Source organism: Onychostruthus taczanowskii, unplaced genomic scaffold (assembly GCF_017590055.1).
Source record: "Onychostruthus taczanowskii isolate IOZ18803 unplaced genomic scaffold, ASM1759005v1 scaffold21, whole genome shotgun sequence".
NCBI classification, from domain to species: Eukaryota; Metazoa; Chordata; class Aves; order Passeriformes; family Passeridae; genus Onychostruthus; species Onychostruthus taczanowskii.
The window spans coordinates 12,155,968-12,168,187 of record NW_024499351.1 but is presented as its reverse complement, the minus strand read 5'-3'; the positions used below and the strand labels follow the sequence as shown (position 1 = coordinate 12,168,187).

Sequence of the window (12,220 nt, the reverse complement as noted above, 5' to 3'; positions counted from 1 at the left end):
ACTTCAGTGTAACAGGCATGTTAAAAATTAAATGTGAGAATTATATGTTGAGATACAGAGTGCGATTTCAGAAAATAATACTTTTCAGAGGCATAATAGTAGTAACAGTCAAATTATAAGATTAAAGTTATATACTTATTTTAAAATAGAATTTAATTGCAGTCTCACTTATGGTTAAGTAGGTGCAGTTACTGTTACCCACTTAATTCTGAAAACAGTTTTCTTAAAGAAAATCATCATGTCAAGTCAGCCAGGCTTCCTTTCACTATACAATTAGTGCTGGTTTTTACTTAAACGTGGAGGGTGTAATAAAGGTACAGCAACGTGAATATTGATTTACAAGGCTAGATTAATTAATGTGTTTAGCTTTGGATGGAAGTTCATTGGGCTGTTTCTACTGTAAATGTGTGTATACATACGAAGATGAAAATCTTGGCTGATGTAGAGACTTAGGAAATAGATAGGAGAGACAAATTTTTCACAGGTGAAAAGAAAAATATTCTTGCCAACTTGAGATTCTCTAACTATAAATGTTTGGGGTGTTTGTTTCATAAAATCAGGCATACAAAACCTTGTCTTAATGGGATAATGGTCTTTGTAAATTTAGACTGTGTAGTCAGGGACTTAATTTGTATGCTCTGTGACAGAGAAATAAAGATTTCTGAAGTTCAGAGTACCAGTGATCAGAGGCTGAAATCCCAGGTGAGTACTGGCTTGCAACAGAGACCATGTACATAGATACGTATTTCTAGGAGCTCAGTGTGTTCTCCTTGTTACGAGCTGCCGAGTGAGACTTGAAAGCTCTTACAACTGCCAATTTCTGTTTTGTGTGGTTTGGTTTTGGCCTATGGCATTGTTATGATGGTTGTAAAACTCTGTCTTCAGAGTTTGACATCAGACATGCAGGAAAATCCCTGACCCAACAAAAGCAGTGTTTTGTGTGTATGCAAGCTGTAGATGTTATGCATAATGCTAGTCCGGCATTGTTCTCACTGTGTGAAACAAGTTGAGTAAGTGTGGGTGGCAAGTTTCCCCGCTCATTTGAGTTTGGTGTTATAATATTCTATTAAATATTGTATCTCAAGTAGACAACCAAGCAGTACTCAGATTTCTTTAAACAGGTAAATGAATATGTAGTGCCAGCATTTTCATGACACTTTGAACTTAAGTAGCAGTTTTTAGCAGCGATGCTTTGGCCATATAAAAGATTAAGAGAAGAATATACTATCTAAAATGGGTAGTTTCTCAGTTCCTCTGTCTTCCTATCTTACTGTTTTCTGATATCCTTCAATTGTTGTCCTTCAATTGTATATCCTTCCATTGATGCATTGTACCATCTTTTTCCAGTTAGTGAAAAAAACTGAGTTTCCTATATTAAATGCTATGCTATTGTTTATTCTTGTGCAGATTTTTAATAAGTCTTTTTATTAAATGGTGTGTTAGTTGAATTAAACTTTTGGTTGCCAAGAAGTAATAACTGTGTAATGAGTAAGTGTGTAAAGCAAATTTAAAAAAATAATGCAAACATTACATAATTCAAAACTAATAGGCATTTAGTGATTTATGTGGTATTGAATTGTACAGCTACAGCTTCAGAATCTCATCTTTCTTTGTCAGTTTCCCTGCATGTATAGTGCAAACAAGATTATTATTGTTATTTTTGTAAAGTAAGCTATTAAACATCATAGTCTGGGGTATCTTCTGACAGGGGAGACTGCCTGCATTGCCTAGAGACAGAAATGCTAGCAGCATGTCATTTTTCCTTTTTTGTGTACTGCCTAGAAGAACAAGTGTTTTGAGTTTTAGCCATGTCTACTGCAGGTCACAGGCAACCAAAGGAATCTGCTCCTTGGAGTGGGGAAGTGAAGTTTCACTCTGTGGCATCTACAGCTTTGGCAAGGGTCTGGAACACGTTCTGTATTATGCAGTGCTAAAGATGGTGACAATGGTCTCTTTATTCAGCATCAGGAAATCTATGTTTTGTACAGAAATCAAATCATATGTAGACATAGATGACAGCAAAAAGTCTTAGTATTTCATCTTTATGGAAGCAAGAAAATTTTTTTGTTAACAGAATGTGTGCCAAAAATGATGGAACTGTATTCACTGCCTGTTTTCCTGCTGTTTGCTTGCTTGAAAACTCCCTTGATCTCATGCTCCCACCTAATAGAAAAAAATTCTAGGAGCGTTTGCTTGCTGGCAGTACACCATGACTACAGAATGACATTAATTCTGCTACCCTCAGAAACTGAGTCATTATACTCATGGGCTTGGATTTTAAATGAATGATTAGGAATTAAAGTATGTATCTTTTTAGTTCAGAAACACATGTGCCATTGAATATATTTATTTCAGAGGGGGTAAATATATAAACCTTTGAAAAAAGGTAGTAGCTGCTTTTAGTCTATAGAAATGGGAATATCACTGGAGAGAGCCTCCAAGACATAATGTTACCATGGCAACTAGATTCTGAGTATGGAAAAAAACCAGAAGAACTATTGGTGTTCAGATACGCCTTAGAAATGCAGAGAGTTGAATGTTTCAGGAATAGATATTGTATGCGTGCTTTCTGCCAAAATCATTCCAATGTCTAAGAATCTTAGCACCCTTAGGTTGAAAGGGACTTGAGGAAGAAGCACCTAGCATCAGGTTGTTCCTCAAAGGAGGGTCAGTTATGAAAAAAGATCATCCTAATCAAGGCTTTAGGCACTCAGGTCTTAAAAATTTCAAAGGCAGGAAATTCTACAACTTTTCTGGGTAGCCTGTGATATCCTGTTCTCAGATACTGACAAGTGCTGTTAGGTTCCTCCCCAACCCCAAGCCTCCTTGGGCTGAGCAAGCCAGCTTCCCCAGTCTCTTGCATAGGGTGTGTGCTTCAACCTCATGAACATTTTGATGGTCCTCTGCTGGAATTGCTGAGATGTATCAATGTTCTATTTGGATCCAAAAAGGGATTCAATATCCGAAGCATGATCTAACAAGTGTCAGGTTCAGAACAATAATCTCTTTCCATTGTTTTGTTGGCTCAGTTGCTGTTACTTCAGCTCCATATGTTTGTGGCCTTCATTGCTGAGAAGGCACACAGGCAACTAATGACATCTGTTCAATTTGACTCAGGAATTCCATGGGAGACCTCATTGAAACTTTGTTAATATAGAATACTTCTTCTATTTGTATATAAATTTGGAGCCCTTGACTTCCACGTAAAAATTTACTGAGAATTTTTGAAAGAGGTCTAATGACAATCAGTACTTAATACTATTTTCTAATAGAAAAGACATGGAAAACATGGAGATTTCAACCCATCCCTTTCAATCCAAACTATTCTATGATTCTATAGGGGTTTTTTTAACAGTTGTTACTAAATATGGTCTTTTACATCATGATATTTTTGAAAATATTTAAGAGGTTTTTTTTTTTTATTAGCTCTCAGAAGAGTTAACAGAAGAGTAATTGTTAATTTAGGTGTTTTTTCCTATGTAGTTGCCTGTCTGGACACAAAATATCTGTTTCCTTTTTGTCCCTGAAAGGACCCATATTCAGTGACAGAATGCTATATTGTATTTGTAGTGTTTAATTAGGAACAGAAAGAAAGCTACTGGTGTGTGTAACATAGTAAACACAATTTAATTTTTAAATGGCTAAAATGTGAATATTGCAGCAGCTGCCCTATCACAATAACTTTCTGTCTAATTCTCCCTGCATGTATCTGGAATAGAAATAAAGTACTATTATGCTACGGTCTTTGGATGATTTTTCTTATAAATTAAAAAAAAAAAAATTGTTAGAGTGTATGTGGTAGAGATGGAAATCTATGCCATAGTGATTTTCATGTTAGAATAAATAAGAAGACAAAAATATGTCTTTAGAAAAGTACATTAACAACTTATCCAACTTAATCTTTTTGAAGACTTTGATGCTCATATGAAATCAATAGCTTTTCATATTCACAGTAATCCACAGTAAATTAACAAACAGCATCAGTGAACTTGAATGTATTTTCTGTTTGCTTATACCATCATCATGTACATCTCTTATGCTTTCTGATTTTCCATACCACTTCCACTTATGAAGCTTTTCTTTCTTTGCTTCTCATTTTCTGTTCTTGCCTGACTTGAGAGTAAAATCATGACTCAGAATGAATGATCATAGGAACACTTAGAAGATATGCAGAAATTTTGTCTTCTTTGTAGGAAGAAAGAAGGTTTCTTGCAGGGTAACTACTGAAACATAAATATCTGCAGAAAATTGAAGGAATTTATAGACAACCAGAGGTAAAAATGCAGCAACAATTGTATAAAAAATCCTCCTTCCATGTGGAAGGGTTTTCTTTCTTTTTCTTTCTCTTTCAAGATATGTCGCTACTTCATGTTTTAATTTCTGTCTTTTGGGTTTCTACAAGTATGCAAGTGGTTTATGAACACACTACTGTCAAATATTTATCTATATGTTCTTTGTAGTGACTTAAACCACTCAGGAAGCAGGTGTCATTCTGTCAGGTGCATGACTAATATTATTTGGTTTTCTGCTAACACCTTGAGTGTATGTCATTATACAGCAGTCTGAACTAAACAGTTCAGTTTTTTACAGGAATTTAAAAATAAAAAGTAAACACAGACAGCAGAAAATGTTTTTAGAAACACAGAACTTTCAATCACAGAGCAACAGATGACATTTAGGGGACATACTGTTTAAAAAAGTCCTGCATCGTTTTTCTTTTTCTGTAACAGGTAGCAAGTATAATCATTTTCCTGTGCCTGCAATGCGAAGTTTCATTCATATCTGAAAAGCTTTTATTTTATAAAGCGAGGCATTGTGAACATGTGATGTAAACAGCAATGTAATATTAAATGATTCACAGGCTTAGGCTCCAAAACAGAAATATGTTTAAATCTCAGTGTTGCAAGGTGTAAGCTGGATAAATCTTCACTCAGTTTTTCTTTCTCAATCCTGAGGGCAAGATACGCTAATGAGCTAATTTAGCTTTTTATTTCAATATGGAAAGTCCTAAGAACATGGGAAATTTTGCCATAAACAGATGCGTTTCCAATGGGTATAGTTCTCATTTTTAAGTGGAATATTCTCCTTCCTGTCATTTAATATTCATCTTAGCAAAAGATGGCTTTGCTAAAAAAGTTCAGCATGGTAATTTGCTTGTAATGTGTTGCAAAGATTGTTGTGCCTGGCTTAAAAAGTGGCTTTTGTGCTCAGTGTCCCCTTGTGAATATTCTAGTTGTCACCTGAAAGTATTTCACAGCTTATCCAGAAAGACATTTCAAGCAGAGTAAATTCCACATAACTTCTACTGTCAGACTACATCCTAGGTCTGTCCTAAAAAGCTACTAGAGAAGAAATAACTTTTTATTTTCCTTCAGAAGTATCAAAGAAACAGAAATCTATGTTTAGCATTCATGCAAAGTCACTTTGGGAAAGATGCTGCTGACTTTAATTCATTATTTGGTTTGTAATAATTCTAAACCATATGATTTTTAATCCTATTTAATGAGATTAGGTTGATTTGGAAGAGAGCAATTATATATTTTTGAAAGGAGCAAATATGTCCTGTTAGCCTTTTGCTTTAAAACCAAGCCAGCTGTGTTTTAGTTATACTATTGTTAGTTGAAATTACAGTCACCAGTGTGCTTCTGATATTCAAAGTCTTGATCATAGCTTTGAAAACATGGATCAAGGAAACAGCAATGAGTCACCATGATAACAAGGATTCTGTCGAAAAGCATAATTAGCTACATTTTGATAGACTTTTTGAAGGAAAACAAATTTATGAATGTTTTTTATTTTTCCTCTTTTTATCATTTTAGAAGACTTGGTTAAAATATAAATGTTAAATAATTCAGGACCTGTTGATTAGTAGCAGTTTCCAAATAGAGCATTGTAATCAGTAAACTTATTTTTTTAAGAGAATACACTTCATTCAGTGTATTTGGAGACCTTTCAGCTGTAGAAAAGTGGAATGGGGATAATCAGATGAAGGAGAGGTGTTGAATCTGAATGGTTATGTTTTGGCATATGGGATGTTGTTTTAAGACTGTCACGGTACACAGACAACTCTTTGTTTTTTACTAAATCAGCTCTGAATTTTTAATTTGCAAATAGACAGTATTCATATGTGCTAAAAGACTGTTGTTGAAAGTGTTTTAATTTAGCTTCTTAAAGCTGCTTTTGACAGCATATTATTTCTGATAATATTAATGACCTACATTCGGCATCTAGAGAATTTGTTTTGAATCTGCTTGGCCACTAGACCTAATTCCATTTTTAACACTGGGATTTCAAAAGCTGAAAAGAAAGGCCTGAACTCAGATGTTTCTCTCTGTACTTGGTGTTGGGAGGCTGTACCTCGAATACTGTGTCCAGGTCTGGGCCAAATATCTCTTACAATAGGGAGATAATGCCCATATAAAGGAAAGTAAAGAAGATACATTTGCCAGATATGGTTTTTGATAATACTTGAGCTAAATGCCACCCCTGATGCTTTAGGTCGTCTTCTCTGTAAAACAAGTATGGAAATCAAAGGCTATTCAGTGTCACTTAATGCCCTTCCTGAAGGAGTGCATATTTGTTACAACTATTGTCTTTCTTTTTCTTCTGCCTTTTTAGCAATTTGTTTAACAATTTATTGCCTTTTTTCTTCTTCTGATGAACCAGGACTGGGAATTTTCTTACTTTCTTTTTTTTTTTTAATATATTTCTGATATATTTTCCAAAACCATTAAAATACAATTAAGAAGGCAGCATAATCCTTTTAATCACCTAATTCTTTTTTTCCTGTCCCCTCCTAAACTGCCTTTTTGAAACAGATCTTTGCATCGTGTCTAAAAAAGGCAATGCTATGTGGCAAATCAGTTAAAAGTAATTGGATGAATGTAATAGATTAATGTTCATAAGTAGGTTATTATAAGCCTGTAAGTCTATTACTGGCCTCAGGATAATAAGAATAGAGTCACAGTAGTTTGAGATGTCAAAAACAGTGAAGACTTTGTTGAGTGTTAGTGGTACATTCCAAAAGAAACAGTTATATTTAGAAAGGATTAAGTGAAGAAAATAAAGGGCTGTGAAAAATTAAAGTTGGTTTGATGTTTGTTTAACTTACCACTCAAAAACTTCTTCTTACGTAGGTTGCTACTTTGGGACTGTGATGATCGGAGCTACAGCTACTACATTGAGGTTTCAACAAATCAGCAGCAGTGGACCATGGTGGTGGATCGCACAAAAATTTCCTGCAAGTGAGTTTAGTTTTTTCCACTCATTAGCACAAATTAAGAACTGGAAGCCACAGTTTTTGGTGGGGTTTTTTTGTTCACTACTTATATAGGTTACTGTGAAAAGAATGATCATTGCATAACCTGTACGTTAATGCAAGACTTACAGAATCAATTTCCTAAGATTGGTACTGTATCTTCAGACAGTCAGTTGGACTCTTTGTTCATAAAAAGTCTGCTTACTATACCCTTGGTTTTGTGATCACTAGAAGTTAAATTGTGTTTTTCTGGAGGTCACATGTTTATGGTGACCCTGGATGTCAAACCACCCTGCCTTGAGAAATGTGGTAGGAGAGGGAAGAGCGCATACTTGATAAAGGATTTTGCTACTCAAATGTCTTTCTCCCTTATCAAAACTCATAAATGTATTGTATGACATCTGAAGAGAGTGAGGAGAGTGAGGGTAGGGACCAAACCATAATAGACCACACAGTTGCGAAAGCTTGATCTTGTCTCTGTTCAAAAGTAGAGTACTTGACTTATGCACCAAACACTCTGCTTTTGAAAAGCACCCTTCCATAGAAAAAGAGTGCTCCTTAAGCAGAGATAAAGAAGAGAGAAAAACTTCCATTTTCATTTGAACACTTAAATGAGGAGAAATCAGGCATACATACTCTCTGACTGTATACTCTCCGTAGGCTTTACTGCAGTTTCTGCTGATAAAATCCATTCCTCAATTATGGAAGAATAATTTAGTACTGAGAGCCTTCTTGAAAAGCCATGTGATAATGATTCTAATTCCTAGCAAAGAATGATCTAGGTACTGGTCATGGGACTGAAAAGACAGTCTGCAAATTTATATATTACGTATCCAGAAGCCGGGTATGCTCAGCATTCAGCAAGTGTTGAAGCAATGTGATTCCCAGATTAAAACCCCAGGGAAGCTCAGAATTATAAAAATCTTCCATCTTTCATTTTCCCTAAGTCAGTTTTCCATAAGATGTGCTTTCTTTCTTTGGACAAAATTCAAGTCATCAGCTTATATGGGGCCAGCCCCCACCCATCTTGTATTTGTGCCAACCAAAACAAAATTGATTTTACAAATTCAGTGGCATTCCAAATTCTCAGTTCATCATTTCAAGCAAGAGAGTTATTCAGTCCTTTGTAGCAGCACTGCTGACACACATTTTTCTAAAGTTTATGTTTCATCTCTTAACAAACAATGTGACTCAAATGCTTTACAATGCACTCTAGATGTATTGGTGAAGGAGAACTTGACACGTCCTTTCAGTGCCTGCAAAGGGCAGGGTATTGATGAGCAGGAAACCTGGGTTCTGCCTGCAGGTCTGGAGAACGATTAAATCTTCACTCGTTCTCAAAGACATCTCAGCATAATAGATAAAACTCATCTTTTTGTCTGCCTCCAGCAGTGGGAGCACTAAAAGGCTGAAACTACAAAAGGGAGAGAAAGAGATATCAGGAATCTTTGTGCACTTTTTTCCTTTTACATTTTGATATTGAAAGCCTTTTAACAGTCCAAAGGAGCACTTGCTTAAGTATGCACAGTGCACGTGAAATTGCTGATAGACTGCCCAGTTCAAATATCTTTTCACCATGTTCAAACCACGCTTTTTTGCTTTTTTTGTTATTTTCAAAGCCTTAGCCTTGAGCAAATAAAGGTACATCCCTAAAGTAAAGATAGCTGCCTTCTTTGGGTATACTTCAAATCTTGATTTAAAACACAGATACTCTGGAAATTCTTGAAGCTGTGGCTGCAGGAACAATTTTTATGTGGATTAAAGAATTGCATTTTGCCTAACTTCTTACTCTGACAGATATGGAGTCAGTTGGCATAATGCCAGTCGTCTTTATTCTTGAAGTCTACAGACACGGAGTGTCCTAGCACTGTCTGTATCTGCTTTAAACAGATAAAAAGACCTGGTCATGAAGCTGCCAGAGTTCACTGGCCATCAAATTTCAGGTGATTTCTTCGCATCTGATAGCATTTTTTTTATGTTCAATTTATATCTCTTGCCTTTATGATCAGAAATATAGACTGGGGTTTTTTCAGTCAAAGAAAACTAAATGTTTCATTATATTTTCAGGTATGATTTGCAGAAATGCTGAAGTTACTTCAGCTCAAAAATTACTTGAATTATAATGGCAGTTTGATAACCTAGTATATGTATCATGTAAACATATGCAGTAATATCTATAGTATCAATATTTTTTTCTCTAGTAAATATGTTAAATATATAAAATGCTATATAACTGCCAAATGCCACAAATGTTAGGACTCGTTTGTAAAGATCAGAGCCTTGTAATTTCATACAGTGTGTGATTACATACAGTACTGGAACACTAATTATTTTTTGCTGAAAAATACTGAAACCCAGTAGATCTAAAAAACCGTACTCTTAGTGTTTAAAAACAGTGGAATGTAGAATAGAAGAGACATCATCATTCAGTGGCTCATGTGTTGAATGAAGGCCCTCAGTTAAAAGTGTTGGGTAAACTTTCAATGTGGTGGTAGAGATTTCTTAATGAAGAGGGAAAAATTGAACCAGTTACTGCCAGGAATATGTGAAGAACTAATTTTTGGGTTAGTTTCTGTAATTTAAAAAAAGAAAAAAGCTCAGATTGGAACCTGGGGATGGTTGCCATGAAAACAAACAACTTGTTTTAACTTCAGATAATTTTAACAGTGACAACAAATAGGGAAGATAGTTTTGGATCTTAACCAAAATTAACACATGCTGGTGAAGCGGAGGTGGTACCGTTTTTCTGGTTTACATCATAGTGTAATGATGAAGATACTCCTAGTGGATGCAGAGGATTTCTTTTTTGTCTCTGTCCTTCCTCTTAGCATTACATTGATAGTTTTAGTCTGCCTTTGAATGACTTCTGTTGCTGATTTACAGGCTCCCCAAGGAAAAGGAACAGTTACACTGAAGCACTGTGCTTGGGTTTGGCTCACCATCAGGTTTAGGCAGACAGTTATAATGCCTACATTTGGCAATTTTTATTAACCAGACTAGAGCATACAGGGATAGAAACAACAGTACCCTCATCTCTTTGTTCCCTGTATGGTTTTGAATGCTGTGCTCCTCTCTCACTTGGGTGAAACAAAACAAATCTTTTGCTAATGTGGTCCAATTTTGCAGCTATTTTTTATCTCAGCCAAATCTTCTCTTTTTTTTAATGAATATTTGACATTGCAGTCTGAAATTAACTAATCCTGTGTTGGTATAAAAATTGCCTTCACTGAGACTTGTGTCTTTGTTTAAGGAAAATAAAAAGTAAGTATGTCCTTCCGTGGGACTGTCATTGCCCACTTGACTGCAATATACATACTGGAGATGGGAGTGCAATATAAGTGATTGATAAGGTCTTGAAATCCTGAGGTTATCCTTTCTGGCATTAGTTCTGTGTTTAATGTATTGCTGTAGACTGAAGAAAAATAGCTCACTTGCTTTCCAATGTAGAAAATCCAAGTGGATGTAGTGAAAACATGGGAGAATTTCACTCGGGCCCAGATTTGAAGAGACAGAATACTTCAGTGAGAAAATGTGCACTACTAGTAATATTTCCTATTCATTTTCTTGGCTTCAAGGATCTGTGGGTAAGAGTTCTTTCTGTGGATAAGACCTTTTGCCTTTGCTGTTTGCTGTCTGGCTTTATGGCTACCTGTTCTTGCAGTGGAGTTAGACTTTTGTGGAGGTCATTAGCCTGCTGTCTTGCAAGTGCCCTGTGAGGTCTCCAAATAATTTTTGCTCGGTTGCTAGCACAAAGAGGAGGATGAACTGTCTGCCAAACACAGACCTCGACAGACACCTTTGATAATCGGGAAGTGGAAGAAAAAACTATGAGAAAAAATTAAATTATGTTTAAAGAGCGTGTATTGGTTTTGGCAGACTACTGAAGCATGAACATCCCCTTTAAACTATCAGTGTGCTGCTTTGGATTGTTTTAATGGCATTTTTAATGTAGTATTTTGTGTAAATTAATAATTCAGTGCTCAAAGGCAGGAAGTGACAGGCTACTCCTAACCTTTTCTTCTCCCAGTTTTAAAAGGCTGAAGAAAAAACTGAATGTCTGTTATCTTCACAGGGGAAGTTTGTGTACCTTCCCTAAGTGAGAGCCAATTTATGCATACTGGTTGTGTAATTGACAATTTTCACATGCTCTATGGAGGCTACTTTTTTTTTTCTTTTCCACAATAAGCTGGTTTTCTCTACACAGTATGACAGTAATGAAAAACAGTCATGTTCCCTTCTATTTTTAAAAACATTTATGATAAGTGGACTTGGGCGTGTTAGTGTTGAACAATAGAGACTTGCACTTGTTAGGAGAATTTGCTGACAGAGTCTGAAAGTCAAATGAAAAACAAAAGATACCAAAGGCCAGTAGGAGAACCAGACCCCAGAGTTAATGACACTTCTCATAAAATAAACCCTGCAAACACAAATACTAAGCAGGCTATCACGGTGCTTGTCAACTCAGTATCGTTCTTCAGAGTTCTCTTCTTTGTAGTTATTGTGAAATGGATCTAATCCCTTGGCAGCAGGCATGCTGCCGTACATTAGTATGTTCTATCTAATACTGTAATGGAATTTGAGAGACAATGAATATTGTTTTTAGATGGGCAGTTCTAAAGCAGTCTGTAGCAACTGTCTGTATGGCTGGTTGAGATTTTCTCATGGCAGGCATTACTTGATTTCCAGGAGGCTTATAACATACTGCATTATACATGTATTTTTAATTCTTTGCTATTCAGAATGTTCTGCTGTTATAAATGTGTAAAAGCTTCGAAACTTAATTTCACATTTCCATTGCTTATTGAGTTTTTATTGTATAACAGCTATTTCAATTCTCAGTTCAGTTCCCCTCAATTTTTTTTTCTGTAGTTCATGTATAAATCTAATTAATACTTTCACATGAAACAGCCTTTGGAGTGTGGATGCAAGATTCATTATCAAAATTTATTAACTGTCTTCTGC

General features: G+C 35.6%; 1 protein-coding gene across 3 annotated transcripts in view; it reads left to right on the top strand.

The window, feature by feature from the left end:
• Positions 1–12,220, top strand: part of BTBD9 (BTB domain containing 9) — a 107,406-nt gene that overhangs the window by 78,781 nt on the left and 16,405 nt on the right. For all 3 annotated transcript variants that reach the window (XM_041404207.1, XM_041404205.1, XM_041404206.1), the window contains exon 10: positions 7,137–7,244. In XM_041404207.1, coding sequence (XP_041260141.1) covers positions 7,137–7,244 — 108 coding nt within the window. The remainder of the gene's footprint in view (positions 1–7,136; positions 7,245–12,220) is intronic.